Genomic DNA, 19,027 nt, shown 5'->3' with positions numbered 1-19,027 from the left:
TACTGCATCATAAATACACCAATGTATACACATTCATAATCAGACATGCATGGACTCCCTAACCTAGAAGCAGTGGGATAGGAAAATTAACCTTTGATATATTTCCCAGGTCTTGGCTTTGGGGTGGCAGTGTAGGATAGTGGGTAAATCCCTGGCCCAGGTTGAAATACAGACTAAGTGACTGCATGACAGGTCAATAACGGTAAGTTCATTGAATCTAAGATTGAAAAATGCGAGTAAAAATTACTATCTTACAGTTTTTTTAATGCAAAACCCCAATATACATAATGTATGTAAATCACTTAGGTCAGCTGTTGTAGCATTCACTAACCTTCTGTAAACTGCTGTGGTTTTTGTTTGTTAATTGTTTTTTGGCTCTTCTTTTTGCCCAGGCAACAAATCAAGGAAAAATGTAAATATGTATTAGATCAGTGATTGCATGAGACTCACCTGGAGGACTCATTGTAACAGATTGCTGGACCCCACCCCAAGAAATTCTGATTAAGTAGTTTTGGGATGCATCAGGAGAAATACCAGGTCTCAAAAATTCCCAGGTGCGGCTGTTTGGGGATTGCTTAGGAACCACAGCGTTAACATTCGAAACCTCCGTTGCCCCCTGGTGGTTGATTTATGACCTACAACGCATATGCATTTTAGTACACCTTTCATTTAATGCTCGAAACTGCCCTATGAAATAAGGACTGTCTTCATTTTACGAATCACAAAACTGAGATACTAAGAGATGAAATAATCTTCTCAAGATTTTCATATAGTATATGGAGAACCTATAACTGGATCCAAGACTCTCAGACTCCAAAGCCAGTGCTTTGGAGGTTATCCCGAAAATAAAATACATTTTTAGATCATTTCCCTCAATAATTCCACTTCTGAGGAAATAATAAAAAATATGGACAAAGAGGCATAAAGATATTTATCACAACATTATTTATGATAATGAAAATTTATAAGAAACTTTACATCTAGCATCAAAGGGAATGATAGTATAGGTATATTTCTGAATATTTCAGACAATGAAAATGAAGCATTAAGTATTTTTAATTGTATAGAAATTTCTTATTTAATGTGAAGAGGGAAATGTAGGATATTTAGTAAAAGAATTACTTTAAGATCCCCGTCCCTCATACACACATATGAAAGAAAGTAGGACAAAATATTAACATTAGAAGGTAGGATTATGTGTTTCCTTTTACTTTTCATTAGTTGCCAAATATTCAACAGTGAGTGTGTATTTTGTAAATAGAAAAATATTAATCATTATTAATTTTTATTTTATATCAATTATATTAAAATTTGGGAAATTCTGAATTTCTATTCATTTATAAAATGTATTTAAAGAAAAAGCGATGTTTATTTAGCATCCATTCTGTGCTCAGCACAGTGCCAGGTGTTATGAGGCATACGCAAGGAAGATGAAAACTGGGCCTCACTTTTTAGGAGTTTTCTTTCTCCTTCCGTAGGCAGAACTAACACAGGAAAAAAGCAATATTAAATATAAAAGATGATGTGCTGTGAGCCCTCAGGGAAGCTGGGGATGTTGGGGCTGGGGTAGTCTTGGAGGAGATATTAATGAAATAGAATGGAAGTAGAACTTTCTAGAAATACAGGAGTCATGCAGAGACAGGAAGAAGTATAACATAAATGTAGGTTTGGCCTGCTCCTCTTTCTCTTTGTGTTCTCTATTCCAATTACATGCTTTATTTATGCGTATCCTTTCAGGTTGGTAATATTCAGTTTTTTCAGTGGTCAAAAAAACTTTCTGTTCCCACCCTGGTGAGTGTGCAGTTGTCCCTTATTTATAGGAAATAGCCTAGCACTTTGCCACTCCAACTTTGGTCTGCCAACTGGCTAATTCATCATCACCTGGGGGCATGTTTATAATACAAAACCAAAGGTCCCACTCCAGACGCCGAAATCAAAATCTGCATTGTAACAAGATTCAGGTGCACATTAAAGCTTGCAAAATGCTGGTATAGCATGCGACACTGTCAGAAAGAGCCTGAGTCCTCTGTTGGAGAGACAGCTGCCTGCGTGGTTTTATAGCTAAGGGACTGACAAGGGCCTACCCAAATAAAATTTCCTACCATTACCCTGTTATCCTTCTGGAAGTATGCCATGATTGGATTCACTCTTTAAGGGTGTGCTGATTGATCTGGGAGGCCTGCATTTTAGCCAATATTTGGGAAGGAATCTTTTTGCCAAGTTAGGCACAGTCAATACCTGCTTTGTGCAGTGCAGAAAACAATGAGGCACGGTTTTTTGGATAAGCTCAGAGGAAATTGCTGTCCAAGTTCTGATGAAGCACAGAAAGGGAGAGTGCTGGGTCCTCAGGCAGGTGGAATGGAGCACTCTGAGTGCAGAGGACCTTGCCCCAGCAGGTGACGGGGCATCGAGGACAGCTTCATCAATTTCACAATTTTGTCCACGTCAAATTGTAGCTCGGCTGCATCCTTCTCTATTTTAAGCATTTTCCTCTGCCAACATGGAATTTTGTTTGTTACCAGCTGACATTTGTTTCTAAGTGTCATTGGCCATGAATTTAAAGTGAGACAATAGGTCCAGTGGCTGATATTATTGGGTTAGGGGTGAGGTGCAGAGGCAAGGAAGAACAGGTGGCCAAAACCAAAAGCTATGTTCCGTTGTGAAGAGGTGAGGACCTACTTCCCATCAAGTGTAGTGTTCTTCTGAGTTTTCATTGGGAAGTTGGCCTGAGTCACAGTGAAATCCTTGAGGTTTTGTGAAGGAGGGACAGAACTGTTGATTTTAAGTCCAACATTTCCAGTTCCCCTTTTGGTTTTTAGAAATGAAGTTTGGTTTCCGGAGGGCAAGATAGATCTTCTTTAGGGTCTTTAGGGTCCTGATTGAAGGAGAGGGGGCTAAGGAAAGGCAGAGATGTGCCAATGCAAGCAATAGAAGTAACTCAAAGGTCATGTCTCATGAATTTTCTTTAAAATGTATAAAGTTGGGACTCTGATAGGAGTAAAAAGTAAAACATGTTCAGGGGATCTGAAAACCAGAGGAAGAACCTCCATGACCATGGCTACTAGGCCAAGTTTTCAGACGTAGCTGTCCCCACATTTCGTCATTTTAGTTTTCTTCCTACTTAACGTGAAAAAGTGTAAGATCTCCCCCAGCCAGCTGGATCTATGGCCAATACCCTCTGGAGAAATCTATTGCAAGATGCAAGACAGAAAAGCTTATAAAGCAGGTGTGTGTTTGTTTTGCTGGATTATCTTCCCTGTTTGTTATCCTGAGGTATTATTTTCTCATTCTCTATTTACTTGTTGACAAAAGACACCACCAGGCTATATCCAGTCATTTTAGAACCAACAGGTGACAGCCTCTAGACATAGGAACTCGCTGTAGAGGTGGGGCTATGGTGGTGGGGTGTGGGTGCTAGAGAAGAAGGGGATCATGCGCAGAGTCTTCCATCTTCACGTGTGCACCTTGACCTTAGAGCTTATTAATAAATTACCAATGGCACACAGAATAATCACTTTACTGTAGGGAACTCAGGCCTGGTGTCCAGGTTTGTACAAGGATACCCGAGCTGATGAGATAAAGGGATTTTCTACATGAACATGCCCCACCCCCTTGGTTTTTCACTCTCTATCTCAAATTCAATAGATATTTTTGTCCTATGTGCTTTTACATTTTACATTATGGATGTCTTAGATGATGATTTACACTACGGTGCCTCATAGACAAAGATTTGTCAATACATCTGCCAAAACAACTATAAGATTCATATGTTTTATGAAATACTGAAGCAAATGCGGATTTTACAAAGAAAGTATTCATATCTAGATTAAAAATCAACTGGAAAGAAAGCAAAACAAAAAAATGTAGTTTTATTTTGATGAGGATAATTCTTAAGAGACAGTTTTGTATAGAAAAAGTTAATGACTTTTTAGTGTGTGATTAAAATATAAAAGTGCGGGTGGGGGGATTTTGGCAACTAGTGGATGGCCTAAATCATCTCCCTCTGAGATCCCTTCCTACCCTGAGATTCTATGTTCTGCAAATGTGGCTGAGTATCTAAAGCTACAGAGTATGACATGGCTAATTCAGTATCCTGTATAGTATACCCACAGGAAAAGCACACCACAGGATTTTCATGGGAGCTTTGAAAGCCGTTTTAAAATTGGTCAATCAATAAATATTTATTGGGTATCTACTATGTGCAAGACACTCTGCCAAGAAATTCAGAAGACTCAAAGGACAAGATTCCTTTCCTCTTGAAGTTTTCAACACAGATATTCTCAAATTTCTGAGATCTTCTTATAAAATCTGTCCCAGGAAATTTTCTCCTAAGAAACTCTTTAGAGTTAGAAGTAACTTTCTAGATAATTCCAAGAATTCTTCCCCTCTAGGAAGGAATATACAGATAGTAGTCCAACACGCCATTATTAAAAACAAACAAAAACAAAACAAAACAAAACCCCTGGATGTATTCTAGCAAGGCAATACAGAAACATTTACTTTACAAAATAATTTACACTATTTAATCAGGATACAAAGAAAGTATGTCTGCAAGTAATTCTACCAGGACATGAAAAATAAGACTTTATGTTGGTAGTAGCATATGCTGGTAGAATCACTTATATTATACTGTTAAGGAAAACTGACCATAGAGTGTTTCTCTTATTTGATTAGGATAGTGTTTCCTAAAATGTACTCTCTAGGTCCTGCAGAGTATGAATTGGTGATAGGGTGTGACAAGTCCCACTTTTTTTCTGGATGCTCAGTCCCTGTGTGACAGTGTTTCCCTCCCCACATTCCTAAGCCTTGTCTCCAGGCTGCTAGCTCTAGGTAACTAGCCTGTCTTCCCCCACACTTCTTGAATGTATTCCTCTGGCTAAGCTGTATCTACCTGGTAAAGGCCATGAGAAAATTAAAAACAAAAGTAGGTACCAGTGTCTACTATTTCTGAAATATATTCTACAATGATGGTTAGACTGAGTCAAAAAAACTAGCATAGGATTTGGAGAGTAGATACAAAAAGGAAGAGAGATATGTGGTCTTAAGATATGAAAATGGTGTAACAGGGAAAAAGATAAATTGAAGGGAAGAAAAGAAAAGGATTGATTGACAAGTGATCCATTAGGAGAGAGAACAGAAAATGGGAAGAGGGGAAGACATAACGAAGAAGACAGAGGTAAAGACAAGTGATGGATAATAGCCTAGGATGTAAAAAGTGACAGAAAGCGGGAAAGATGGGAAAGAAAAAATAGGAAGCTAAATACAGAATAGTGGACAGAAAGAAAACACAGAAGGAAGAAGGGAAATGATAGAGCAAAGAGAGAAGTAGTGGGAGATAAAAGATGTCAAAAGAATATTAGCTAGGAAAAAAAACTGACAAAGACCAACACAAGAAAAAACTGTACAATCATCGGGATTATACTGATATATAGATCTCCATGCATAAAATGGAAAGTTCATCTGCCTTTCTGTCTTGCAAAACCAGAGAATTTTGCAAGTATGGAACTTTGAAAGAAAAAGGAAGAATCAGCAAACAAAGGGAAACTAACCCAGACAAGTGGCTTCCAAGTTTCAAGGTGATGGAGGTCATAGCCTTTCTACTTCTTTTTAAGGTCTGTGTTAATTAGTGACAATACTGAATCTAGCAACCCCCAGAGGCTCAACCTCATCAGCATCACCTGGGCCACTACTCCTATTGCTGGAATGGGGAAAAACTTAAGGATCACTAAGAGGGTCAGATACTTAATTGAGTCTGGTGAGGTGGGGGGATGTTGGGGAACCACTGTAGAATATCAGGTATTTTCCTTCCCCCAAAGAATGTTTGGTTGCGATAATCCCTAGGCCTGAAGTAGTAAGCAGTCTTGCACATGGTCCTGTGGATTGGTCTCTAATTGAAGAGAATCAAATGGAGTGTGTTCATCTGCATTAAGTGGGTCTACGTTTATACTCTGAAACTGTGCCCCAGTAGCTAACCTAGACAATGAGTTCGGACTTTCAGTAGGCATAACTGGATCTTCATCAAATGGGCCTTGCCTTCCAACGCTAGATGGAGTTCCAGTGCTGGAGGAGTGATACTTTGCTATTTTGGAGCCAAAGCATGGTAACTGTAGGATGCTTGATGGTCTTTGTTGCTGCCTTTCACCCTCATTTCCTTGCACTTCACTTTGGATTCCTTCTGGCTGAGGGCCTTCATCAGGTGTACCGATAACAAGCTGTTCAGGAGTAAGATCAACAGTTCTTTCATTGAACTGGTTGCCTTCAAATATTTGTTCCAAAACATTGTTCCCATCTCCTCCAAGGTCACTTGTGAGACAAGGCATATTCTTTGATTGAAGGGAACTGGCTTCAGGAAAGGGCATAATTCCCCTCTGGCTCAGTTGATTCTTCATTGAACATGGTGTGTTCCTTCTCAGAGTGGACACATCATCTCTGAAAGGACTTGGGTTTTGACTTTCTCCAGGCAGTCTTTTCTCTGAGCTGTTTCTTTGGTCAGGCAGGTTGCTTGTAGGGGAGATGGTATGTCTTACATGTTTAGTGTGGCTATCTTCCGTGTACAGAGGGCTGGTGTCTTGATTCTCCCCTGGTGCAAGACCAAAGGATGGAGTGTAGTCCTGGAGAGCAAGTGGATTGTCCTTGTGTCCTGTGGAGCCACCAGCACAGCAAGGGCCTCTCTGGCTTAGGTGAAATACATGTGCTTCCTTTCGACCTGCTGGGTAACTTGGAGGAATTAAGTCTGGGAAAGCCAAATGTTCTCCCTCTGGTGAATTTAACCTGGTAATTTGCATGCCATAATTCAAATTCTCGCCTTCATGCCATGTTGGATTTTTCTGAAGCCAAGCTGGGGAATTACTGGGATAGTGCTGTTTCTCTTTCTGGTGTGGTGGACTAGGAGGTGCTTTGTGTAAAGCTGTTGGCTGATTCCAGAAATTTCTGTTAAAATATGGCCTTCTTTCTTTCTGCCCTTGGGGTTGAATCCTGTGGTCCCAGGAGTTCCAAGAAGGAAGCAGAGTGCTTTCTTCTTGTCCAACAGCATTATTAGCATAAGAGCCCCTCTCCACAAGTGATGGTACAGTAGGGGCTGTATTATATGAGGGAAAATTTTCATCTGGGTTCCAGGGGTAAAATTCACCATAAGGGAAATCCTCCCTGGGTTTTGATGGATTATCTATGGAATAGGGAAGGTATTCCTTTGGTTGATTTGAGGTGTATTGCTCGCCTTCATAGTGCCTAACTGTTGGACCTTCTTTAAAGCTTGGCTCCTCCATACCCCATCTACTTTGTCCTGGGAAAGTTTCATCTCCAGTTGGATCAACTGGGTCCTCTTCATTATAAGGGACTGTTTCTTTCAGCTCTGGAGTATTTATAGGGTACAGCGAATTTTTGGGTTGCCCTATATTATTGGGAGAATCGTCTCTCTCATCCCACATATTGCTTCTAAGATATGGTGAGTTTTCCCTGGGATCATAAGAGTTATAGTCAGGGTAGTAAACACCTCCCCTAGAGCCATGAGAAGGATGAGGTAAGTGTTCCTCCTGTCTCCCAGGATCTTTCTTAAAAGATGGGGAGATTTCTTGGTGATTCCAAGTATTTCTTCCAGCAGGAAAATGTTCTCTTGCAGGGGAAGGAATTTCCTCAGGATATACAGGTTGATACGCACTGTGCTTTAATTCTGGCTGATTAGTTTCTGATTCATATGGGTTTCTTCTTGGCTCCAAAATAATCCCTTTGGGCAAATTCTGGTTTGGGGTTTGTCCATCAGAATTTGGGGCTCTTCTGGAATCTCCTCTTGGGTAATAAGAGTTTTCATGTTGATCAATAGAATTAAAATTTGGGACTAGCATGTTACTCTCAGGATGAGGCAGTTTATAATTTGATTTATTAACTACATAATCTTGAGAGTTTCTCCAGGGGCCAGATGGATCCCTTGTAGGAATGACTATTCTTTCTTTCGGACCTACTGGTTTCTCTCCTGGATTTTGGATTTTTTCACTGTGGACAACAGTACCATGTTTGGGACCCAGAGGAGCAACATTGGTTCCCATAGGGTATTTATTTGGTCCCTGAGGCTTTCTTCTGACATTTCCCAGATTTCCTGCATGATTGGGAGAATTCCCTCTTGCAGTAGAAGCATAAGCCTTGCGATAAATTGGATTTCCTGGACGAACTGCTTGTTTGCGTTCCAAAGCAAAGGAGTTCCACCGAGGACCCCTTTGAACCTGTTGATTTCGGTAAAAAGGCCCATTCTGTCTGTGCCCCATGATAGTACCAGTGGGACGCCATTGTCTCCCTGCAGGAAAATTTTGGATGTTAGGATTTGGATAATTTTCATGAATATTTGGCTGACTTGGTCCCCATGTGATTTGAGTTCTTGGTACTCCCTGGCCTGAAACATTAACGGTAGAGGGTGAGATAACCCCGTTTTGAGCCGTGTTTGGGCCATGGCCACTGTTTCCTGTTGGGCTGGTGTCATTTCTGCTCTGACTCCCTGCAGGATTGGGTGCGTTTGGTTGAGTAGAATTAGTCTCAGGACCTGTTGAATTACCCGAGGGCTCAGTGGCCGGACTCTCTGTTTTAGGAGGATCTTCTTCTTTGGGTTTTTCAAAATCTTGTTCAAACATCTCTTCTGAATAATAAGGAGGATGACCCCCAAATCCCTGATATCCAAAATATCCAAAGTAAGGATTCTGTAGGGAAGAAGATGGAAATCAGTAATTACTCTTTGTTCCCCACCGTGCTGTTGCTCAGAATTTTTTTTTTTTAAAGATTTTATTTATTCATTTGAGACACAGAGATACAGAGAGAGAGAGCGAGCGAGCATGAGCAGTGGGAGAGGCAGAGGGAGAGGGAGAAGGAGACTCCCTGCTGAGTCAGGAGCCCGATGTGGGACTTGATCCCAGGACCCTGGGATCATGACCTGAGCCGAAGGCAGACGCTTAACCATCTGTGTTGCTCAGAATTTTTTAGTGTAATAGGGATATTAGCCATATGCTTCTTTTAAAACCTTAGCTATGCTTTCTTTCTTGAGAGTTAATTCCGCCTTGGTTTCCTTGACCCTGCTCCCTTCTGGTTCTCTCTTGGGGTACTCTTTCTGACGTTACCACTCAGTTTTCTCTTCCTAGGCCTGGATCCTAAATCTGAGGGGGTTTTTTGTTTGTTTTTATTTTTTTAAGGATTCCATTTTCTATCCTTCTCATTCTTCTGTTCTCATTTTACACACCTGCCTTGAGCAGTCTATTGCAGGCCAATGTTCTCAATGTAGGTATAAACCAGTGACTCCTGAAGCCATAAATCTGGCCCATGACACTCTCTCCTGAGGCTGAGGCAGCAAGACTTCATCACTAAAGATCTCATAGGTACCTCCAACTGAATGTTAATTGGGCCTATCACCCCCAAACTTCCTTCTCCAATATTCTATATCTAAACAACATTCACCACTATCTACCCAGTTTTCCAGGTTTCTACTCTCCTCTATTTCCCCTAGACAATTAGTAACCAAGTCCTATAAAATCTAAACTTCCATCCTGTCCCTCCTCCTCTATCCGTAGTACCCTTGAACTATTGCAATAGTTTTCTTGCTGGATACTCTGGGTGTGATCTTACTTTCCTCTAATCTTGTCCCTCCACTGCCACCAGAACAATAGAGTTTGGGGGTGGGGATTGGCAGAACTTGTGTCACTTTCCTCTTTAAATATTATTTAAAGTTGCCCTACCTTACAGGATAAACTCTAAACCCCATAGCATAACATAAAAAGCAGGTCTAAAGAGTGGAGCTCTACACAGATATAGGTTAAAAATCCCTGTTCCATCAGTATTAATAGTATGCTTTGGGCTAACCTCAATTTATGATAACATCAGTTATTTGTAAACTCAAGATGATAAAATAATATCTAACTCATAAGTTGTCATGAGGGTCAAAAGCGATAACAGCTATAAAGCTCAGTGCCTGGTACTTAGTAAGTACCTAACAAATGTTATACATTATATAACACCGCCACCACCACCACCAGCACGCTAATAATTCTTTTATAACCATCTGGCCCGCAACTATTCCATCCAGCCTCATTTCCTCTCCCTTGTACTTTATGCAGTTGCAAATCACAACTACTACTTGCAGCACTATTCACAGTAGAACCTAAATGTCTATCAACAGATGAATGGAAAAGGCAAGTGTGGTAAAGACACACCACGGAATACTATTATTTCCCTTAAGAGAGAAGGAAACTTTGATATATGACAACATGGATGAACCTTGAGGATATTCTGCTAAGTGACATCCCAGGAGGAGGAAAAACAGACTTTTTCATGCCCATGTTAACTGGGCCATTCTGCTTTATTTTTTCATACTATTGTTTTGAAAATTCAAAGTTCCTGTTTCTGGGATGCATACAATTATCTGAATCATTTTTATCTGGTAATTTCAATCTCAAAAGGATATTTTTATTTTATTTTTTAAACTTTTTAACTTTTAAAAAAGTTTTTAAAAGTTTGTTTGTTTAAGTAATCTCTACATCCAACATGGGGCTCAAACTCACGACCTGGAGATCAAGAGTTGCCTGCTCTTCTGACTGAGCCAGCCAGGTACCCCTTTTTAAAAGCCCCTTATGCCATTACATAGTAATTTCCAGTGTCACTATTTTAACTCCCTCCTTGCTCCCTTTCTCATCCCCTCATCCCCCAGAGCTATTTCACTGAGGACATATATATTTAGGGGAAAAAAGGAAGTAAGCTCCAGGGGTGGAGTCCCATGCCAGAATCACTATAATGACTTTTCTGATGACACAGGGGGCTAGAATATTTTCACAGTGTATCACTCTGTGACATGCATTTGGCTCTTCTAGTGTGGTGTGGTAAAGAAGCCATTGGACAGGGTGTCAGAAGAGCTCTAGGTCCAGTTTATCCACTAACTCAGTGGCTGAAATTGAATAGTAATTTATCTTCTTTGGGCTTCAATTTATTTGTACAATGAAGGAGTTAGATAATTACTTAATTCCCTTCTGGGGATAACTTTCTAGGTTGCATTTCCTTCCTTCTCTGCTTTTTAGTTGTTCCATCACTGTCCAGAGTCCAAAGACTCTGGAGCAAAGGTTATTACGTTAGTCTTCTTAGAGAGAGACAGAGAATAAAAGAGAGTAAGAGGGAGGGGGAGAGAGAGAGAGGGAGAGTGAGGGAGTGGGGGAGAAAGGCAGAGAGGGAGGGAGAGAGTTCAGTACATGTAGAGGAGAAATGATATATCACATTTATTTTTGTTACTGGCTCCTTTTCTTATATCATGGGCACTTGAGCTACAAATTCATGTGTTGAATTTTAACCTTTTTATTATATAGGAATCAAAAAGCGAGGCTAATGGATTGTTATTCCTAATGGGGAATGTAGCTTTACTTGCACTCACCCCGCCTTCTTCATTGCTGACTGGTGGACGTCCATAACCTGGTGGTACCCTCTGAAATGTGAAAAGCATAATGAACTCAAGGGAAAACCAGGTTCTAGGCTGCCATTTGTTTGCATGACTCATGGCGTCTTAAAATAGTTCAAGTCAGTGATTGGGTATTAGCATTGTTCGTTTTTAGCTTCTGAGTCATTAGCTCTCACAATCTATTAATTATAATTTTTATAATTATAATCCATCAGTGAATACTGGTAAATACAAAGGCTTCAACTGGATTCTAGATTATCCTACTCAGAATACCACGTATGGCTGCATCTCCTAGCAGTCACCCCATCACCCCCAACAACACACACACACACACACACACACACAGAGAGAGAGAGAGAGATTTGAGTGCTGTTATGATCTAAACATCCATATTAGAACATGTAATAATGGAGATTAAATAATGATGCTATTTTTAGAGAGTCGATGTCACATTTAGGATGACAAACTGACAATTTCTCCTGGATTATTACTATAACTTTTTTATTTGAGCAAGGTTTATTTTCCTAATCAAACTTGGAGGCTGAGTGTTTGCTCAGGGGAGGGTTTAGAAGATTGGTCCAACTCCCACAGACCTTAAGGAAGTTCTATGTGGATGAGATCATAGTTGAACATGAGAATCATGCTTATCTGCTTTTTGAATCTTCACCTGGTACAGCCTTAGTTTCCTGAGTTCAGAATGGCCAGTGAAAGGAAGTCACTCTTTTAAAGAAAAAAAAAAAGTAAGGAACTCTGACTCCTTGAGTGAATTGTTCCTTATTGATAAGAAGGATTCTTGGTTATAGAGTTATAGACAAGAAAAACCAATGCCATAGCTGAATAAAAAGTCATCAAATATTTGATGCTTCTGTTAGTTTAACAGCAATTGGCTTTTAAACTTTTCTTTAGTTCAAATAGTTTATTTTGTGATTTATATTTTTAATGCCTGTGATGCAATTTCAATATTGTTTTATTTTAATGATTTTAAACTTTAAAAGATTCTCATAAATATTATTTTGCAAGATTCTTTATAATGAAACATCTGTGGCTAGAAATAATAAGATATCATGGAAAGATCTTAGTCTAATCAGAGCTTATCTTATGATTTTCAAACTCCATTTTGTCTCAATTTCCCCACTACATTAAATGAAGATAATTTTTTTATTTTCTAACCTCTTAGGAAAGTGGGGAATAGTAGTGAAATAGCACAGTCCTTTAAAATCAATTCATTAACTAAGTTATTAGTGGTTGTTTGGCGATTTCAACAGTTCGTGTCACAAATTTGTCCAAGTAAAAAATTCATTAAACCATTTTTTCCCCTACATAATTACTGATGTGATGATTTTTTTTTTGTACTCTCCACTGATTGGCATATGGCATTCCATTTAGAGAGTATGAACTCATACTAGTTAGAGATATAACATGTTAATATTATTTTTCACTTCTAGTATAAAGAAAAAACTCACATGTGGGACTTGCCAGGGTGGCTGTTGATAGAGCCCATTGCCAAATGGTGGGAATAGCCCATTGCCGAATGGTGGGAATGCCTAAAGAGAAAGAAAGAATCACAATGATGCGGAAGTGAGAAGGATAAAAGGAAAATGAAACAAACCTATTAAATACAATTGTTTGATACCTGGGAGTCTGCATCTCCTTTTGCATTAAACTGTGATTTCCTTTTTTTTAGGGCTGAGATGATAATAATAATAACAACAACAATTAGTATCATTGAACACTTATGTTCTAGGTATTGTGCCGTGCATTTTATTGAGGTAAACTGATTGAATCCTCATTTAAAAACAGAAGACATGTGCCAAAGACATTATTTCCTTTTCATTGAAGATTCTGAAGTTCAGAGAAGTTGAGTCATTTGCCCACAATCTCTTAGTTGATAAATGATCCAGGAGTGTCTTTTTATTCAATTTTGTATTCTCTACATCTGTAATGGCGTCTGATAATAAATAGTGTCTGTTAGTTGATGAAGAGACAGCATTTTTTAGAAGCTCCACACTGGATAATATCTTGAGAAACCATTTGCACATCTTCTCATTTTAAGTCAGGACTACTTTGCCACACAGAAGTACTGGAAGCAGTGTTACCTTTCAAGTATTTTGGATCATCGAAGCATAGATTTGGAAGGGACTTAGAGATCATATCTTTACTCGTGGGGAACCTGCAGCCCAGAAGGTTTAAAGGGACTGCTCAAATCATTCAACAAATAAGGGCTGGGGATAGAACTTGAATCTCTGTTCCTTGACTCTTCTGTTAATGCTCATGTTATAATACCATGATGTCTCTGCATTTTAAAAGGAACCTCTCTACGGCAACAGTATTTTGGTAATTATTTTTAATTAAAAAAGAGTTTTTAAAAAATAATCTGTACACCAAATGTGGGGCTCGAACTCATGACTGTGAGATCAAGAGTCACATGCTCTACCGACTAAGCCAGCCAGGTGCCCCTATTTTGGTAATTTTTAATCAAACAAAGGCTGGAGGTAACTTGCAAGGCAATTTTCAATACGTGGTGCAACATCATCTGAGAAGAATGTAAAAACTAAAGATTCAATTTCATACATAGCAGTACCTGTATTGAGAAACATTGGAGAACGTGTGTATGTGGGGAGGGTATGGCTCTTCCAATCCCTCGAAGGCCATTTATGGACTCCGGTTTGGAATTTTGCTGGGCAAGCCTCACCTGAGGTGGCTGGGTTTCCTCTTCTGGCTGTGCTGGGGTAGGTGGTGGCTGCTTTAAAGGCCGCTTTGGTTGTGGCTTTTTTGGTTGAGGCTGGTTGGGTTTCTGAGTCTCTGGGGCTTGATCAGTCTTGCTCTTTTGGCGTTTGGGTGCTGAAGGGGATGAGGCTTTCTGTGGGTGGCCTGTGTTGGGTGGTGGTTGAGGCCACATGGGCATCTGGTACTGTGGGAAGAGCTGAGGCATACCATTCCCATACAAGGGGCCCAGTTGTGCCATCTGCAAGGGTAGCAAATAACAGTCAAATTGTAGGAGGGCCGAGATTCCAGCTTTCCTCATCCATTAATGTTAGTCTCTAAAACTCAGCCAAAGATCTTAAAAATTCTATGAAATTTAACTCAACCATGGAAGCCTCAAGATCTTTAGCATTTCTTTAAATGTTGTCTTACAGAAATGAATTTCAGTCTCTTGGAAAATCAACCAACCAAGCAAAGCAAAAGACAGGATTAGGTGAGAAATTTCATTTTAAGAATTTGGCTAATAGTTTTCTAACTCTGAAGCACTGACTCACGTAAGAAGTGAATGAGTCAGGCTACAGAGGAGATGACGTCAAATTCAAAACTCCTGTGGCTTGTTACAGGCTGGAAAAGGAGAAAAAGCAAAAAAGAAGGTAAAGGAAGTGAGAGTGACAAACAGGAAAACAATGAAAGAGAGAGAGAGAATAAAAATTCTCTGTGTGAACATCCTTATATGGTGCCTATGGTTTTTGATGGCTGGTGAATTTTCATTAATTCCATCTTCATTATTAAAATCTCCACAATTTCAAGGTTGCCAGGGAAGCAAAAGTAGTTATAATCTGAAAAAGTTAATTTATGAATTGACCTCCTACAATGTCAGTTCCCATTCAAACATTCCTGCTCTGGTTTAACACCAGTCTCTATCCCCAGTCTTCATTAATCAGTCTCTTGCTGTCTCTTGGGTGATGCACACAAATACAGAGCAAACGCCATGTGGATCAATGGAAGGTGAAATTGTGAATCTTGCATTGATGCAGAATTTCATGATCATTAACTTGGTGAAAATTTCAAATCACAGGCAAAGTCCCTAAAACCGAGAATGAGAGTTTGAAAGAGTTGGGCCAATCAATAGTTGAAGAGAAAATTGGCAAGGATGATGATAGTGGGTGAGAAGCTTTCAAAGAGAATGGCTTGAATAAAGGATTAAGAGAAAATTGATGAAGTCCTTGACTTTCCTCCAATGGTTCTCATGATCATCACAAAAGTAAAAGTGACATATTGTATTGCTGTACTGTCATATAATTTTGTCAGAAAAATGATGCCAAAAGATCCAACTGATACGTGCTTCATTATTAGTTGCTTCTAAGAGTTGGCACTAGTGCTAGTTATAACCTAAATTTATTTAAATAAGATAAAAACTTATTTCATAATTTTAGTGTTATCTTTCAAGATAATCCAAATAAAATTGAGCCCCCCACACACATACAACTGGAGTATTTACTACGCTGTTTTTTTGTCCTCATTATTTGTGATTATATGTTGTGTGATCTTTTCCCAGAACCGATTTCTCTTGGATATAAAGAATGTTGGTAATTAATAAATGATTTTTATTTACATAAGAGAACAACAGTAAAGAACAAGAAGAAAATTTGGGGTAAGGAGACAGGTGAAATGATTTTCCCCCCTTGAAACTCTTATAATGATTACATTGTAATTAAAACACATGGATAGCTATTGGTATCTTTAATAGCTATGACAAGCCTTATAATGTAACTATCTGTATATAAACAAGAAATTGCCAGAAATAGTAAAAAGCAGAACTTACATGTGGGGAGTTCATAAAGTTGAATTGACCATACCGCATCATCTGTGACCAAAGGAATCCAAAGGTACAAAGTGAAAACTTTTTATCTAATCAGTCTACAAATCACCGGAAATAAGTTGAATTTCTGATTTTAACATACAACGGTCATAATGTCTTTTACTAGTTATGCATGAATTTAAAATAAGTGTGCAATTAAAACCCTAAGTCACTTTAATTTTTAAGTCAGAATTTTATTTTGAGAGGAATCAATATAGAATAACAGAGAGTAAAAATCTTGTCTACTTTGAAGTTTTTGAATGTTCCACTCAATTTTTGAAGTTCGGGATTTGAGAATGTGATAATTCTATGAAAAGATGATTCTCCTTTCTGATGTATATTGAATTTGGCTAATGATCTTGGCTATGAGTCATGTAGAAGATACTATATGCTTATGTGTCTACCTTCTAGAAACCCTTGATACAAATGTCTACCTTTGCTAGCTTGAAAACTTAGCAAAGAAGCTAACATTAACTATACTTGGACCCAAATTCACATTTACCTTGGAAAGGAATATTGAAGTATGTAGGTGGTACGATGCTGGGGAAATTACTACTTTGCCTTGATTTGAGAGTTTAAGTCTTTCAAATTTCCCTCTCTCTGTCTCTTTCATAAGAAATTTTATATATCAGAAAGTTTTCTTTTATTTATTTATTTATTTATTTATTTATTTATTTATTTATTTATTTTGAAAGTTTTCTTTTTTTTAATGGACTCTCAGTACAGGGCTTTGGAAAACTTCTCCCCAGAGACTTAATATACATACCTCCTCACTTTTACTGCTAAATCCAGGCATTCGGGGCATTTGCATCTGGAAGTAAGAGAACAATAGTGACAAATTCAGAACATCAGTTGAAATAAACCCAATAATTATCTCTACACTATGCAACAATAGAACACAAAGAAAAGTCCTAAAAAATTTTTGATACTCACTGGCATAGCAACAGAATTACCAAGCAGACCTAGAAAGACCAGGAGAATCTTCATTTTTCCACTTGGTACCTGGAATACAAAACTGGATTTTATTTTTGGCCTGTGAAATAATTCTGCTGGAGAGCACAGAAATAGACCATGATGGGGGCCTTGGCCGCCATTTTTCCTTTACATTAAGAAACTACTAGTCATTACCTCGTACTGTTCTAAACTGTGAAGAGGTCAGATTAAATATGAAAGATAAAAGTGAGGGAGGGAGAGAGAAGATTGATACTTGAGAAGATGGGAGATGGTTCATAGCACTGGAATATGACATTAGAAACTAGGAGTTTACCTGAACAATATGAATATTGATGATTTTGAGGTGTTAGTTGCTAGGCTGGTTTAGAACAGCATAGTAATGTCCGATTATAATCACCATTCAGAATAATCTCAGTTTCAGTGAGGGTGCAGTCCAAAATCAACACTTTGAGCTACTTTCTAAGGTGCCATAGACAACATTCTATTATATAGAGGCTGGAATAGTCCAGAATTCTACCCTTTTATTCTTTCCTCTATTGTTTTTATTATTATTATTGCTTTTATTATTATTTTATCTTTAAAATATCACTTCTGCTCAAGGGCTGGTCAGAGAAATAGAAAAATATAGGCAAAGGTGTATTTCTTTTTGTTAGAGACTTTGATTAAACATATAGATGAAGAGATTGAAGACTGTAGATTTACATGTGAAGTTTGAGAATGTTTTCATGGATTTCATTTATCCCACTCTAGTTAATTATGTAAGCCTTGTGTAATTAAGACTTGTAGTTACATCTTTGAACAAGGTTTTTTTTTTCTGAAGCACTTACTTGCGTAATTCCTTAATAAAACTCTCTTCTATTTGCATATACAATAGAGGAAAGTGAAAGTTTTAATCAGAATGAATTATTTTCGTGGTACATCAGATCCAGCACAATTCCTAGCAGAGTAACCAGCATGTAGACACCAGTGGTTGCTCAGTCTTTTTTGTTCCTCTTTCCTTTTTCTGGGCATGAAATGCATCTAGAAGTATTTTGAGCCAATGCTCACCCTTCTGTTTGCTTCCCGTAGGAGCACTATAATTAAAGGAAACTTCAGCATTTTCCTAAATTATAGGTGTAGTCAATTACCTTTTATATATCAGAGGAGTCGGAAAGTTTAATTAAACAAAGGAAGCAGTAATATGTAAATGCCTTTCCTGTTAATTAAAGATTTTCAGAGTCATGGCATTGTAGAAAATTGAAAATAAAAACTGAAGCTAATGTCCTCAGTGTAGGCTCACAAGAACACAAGGAAGCTAATAAAGAGAATATTGGTGAATGCTTTCCCTTCTAAATCTACCTCCTAAGATTAGGGCCCAAGATTTTGGGGAACTATTGGACGTTTAATTTCTCTCTTACCTAATCATCCATTCAATCTCTGTAGCAGCTACCATTGAGATTCTTGATAATGTCACACACTTAAGTAAGAAGATGTAGCCTTTTGTTTTGCCAATACAAAATGCCACTCATTTTCTCTTTTGTAAAATTAATATATTATATTGGATGACTGATAGTTTCCTTCCATCTCCAGAGGTTCATGGTTGGATGAAAGTCTATGATTAGCTTTTTTTTTTTTTTTAATTGAAAATAACACGCATAATGGTTGCTATAGAGTGCAAAGACTACGTAAGTACTTACTTCTTCATCCCATCTTTGTTTCTTCTGACATATTTAACAGTGTTTTACCCTCTCAAATGTACTTCTGACTATATTTAGTTGGTATGTGACCTGTATGTATTATAAAAAATGAATGAAAATACTCACCAAATTATCTAGCTTAGGAAGAGGGGCTCCATGCCTCTACTGAAGTAGCATTTTTTCACCAAAATATTAAAAATACAGATGTGGCATGAGAAGGAACTCAAATATAGAAATGAAACAAATAAATGAAATGAATAGCAAAACTTCAGCTCTAAGGCAGTGCATGTTATGTTAATTATTTTCTCCAATCGTAGCCTTATTAGAGGGATTTCAAAATCAAGCTGAGTCTTCTGTTGCTTTAAGAGAAGGGTAAAAGCTAAATCAGAGAGAAAATGACCCAGGAACGGTATTTTGAGA

The 19,027-nt window shown here is 38.3% G+C and overlaps 1 protein-coding gene across 1 annotated transcript; it reads right to left on the bottom strand.

The window, feature by feature from the left end:
* Positions 1-3,993: 3,993 nt before the first annotated feature.
* On the bottom strand, positions 3,994-8,684 carry ENAM (enamelin). Its single transcript, XM_045879439.2, has one exon. It carries the CDS (start codon positions 8,616-8,618, stop codon positions 5,838-5,840), a length of 2,781 nt encoding a protein of 926 aa, XP_045735395.1. The 5' UTR covers positions 8,619-8,684; the 3' UTR covers positions 3,994-5,837.
* Positions 8,685-19,027: the final 10,343 nt, after the last annotated feature.

The sequence above is a fragment of the Mirounga angustirostris genome, unplaced genomic scaffold (assembly GCF_029215605.1).
Source record: "Mirounga angustirostris isolate CCGP_5_RB_7025 unplaced genomic scaffold, mMirAng1.0.hap1 SCAF_2, whole genome shotgun sequence".
NCBI classification, from domain to species: Eukaryota; Metazoa; Chordata; class Mammalia; order Carnivora; family Phocidae; genus Mirounga; species Mirounga angustirostris.
The sequence above is the reverse complement of the archived record's forward strand: the minus strand, read 5'-3'. Positions and strand labels throughout refer to the sequence as shown.

Excerpts from the sequence above, each read along its gene's own strand:
- ENAM (XM_045879439.2), bottom strand. The coding sequence starts at position 8,618 with ATGTTTGAACAAGATTTTGAAAAACCCAAAGAAGAAGATCCTCCTAAA.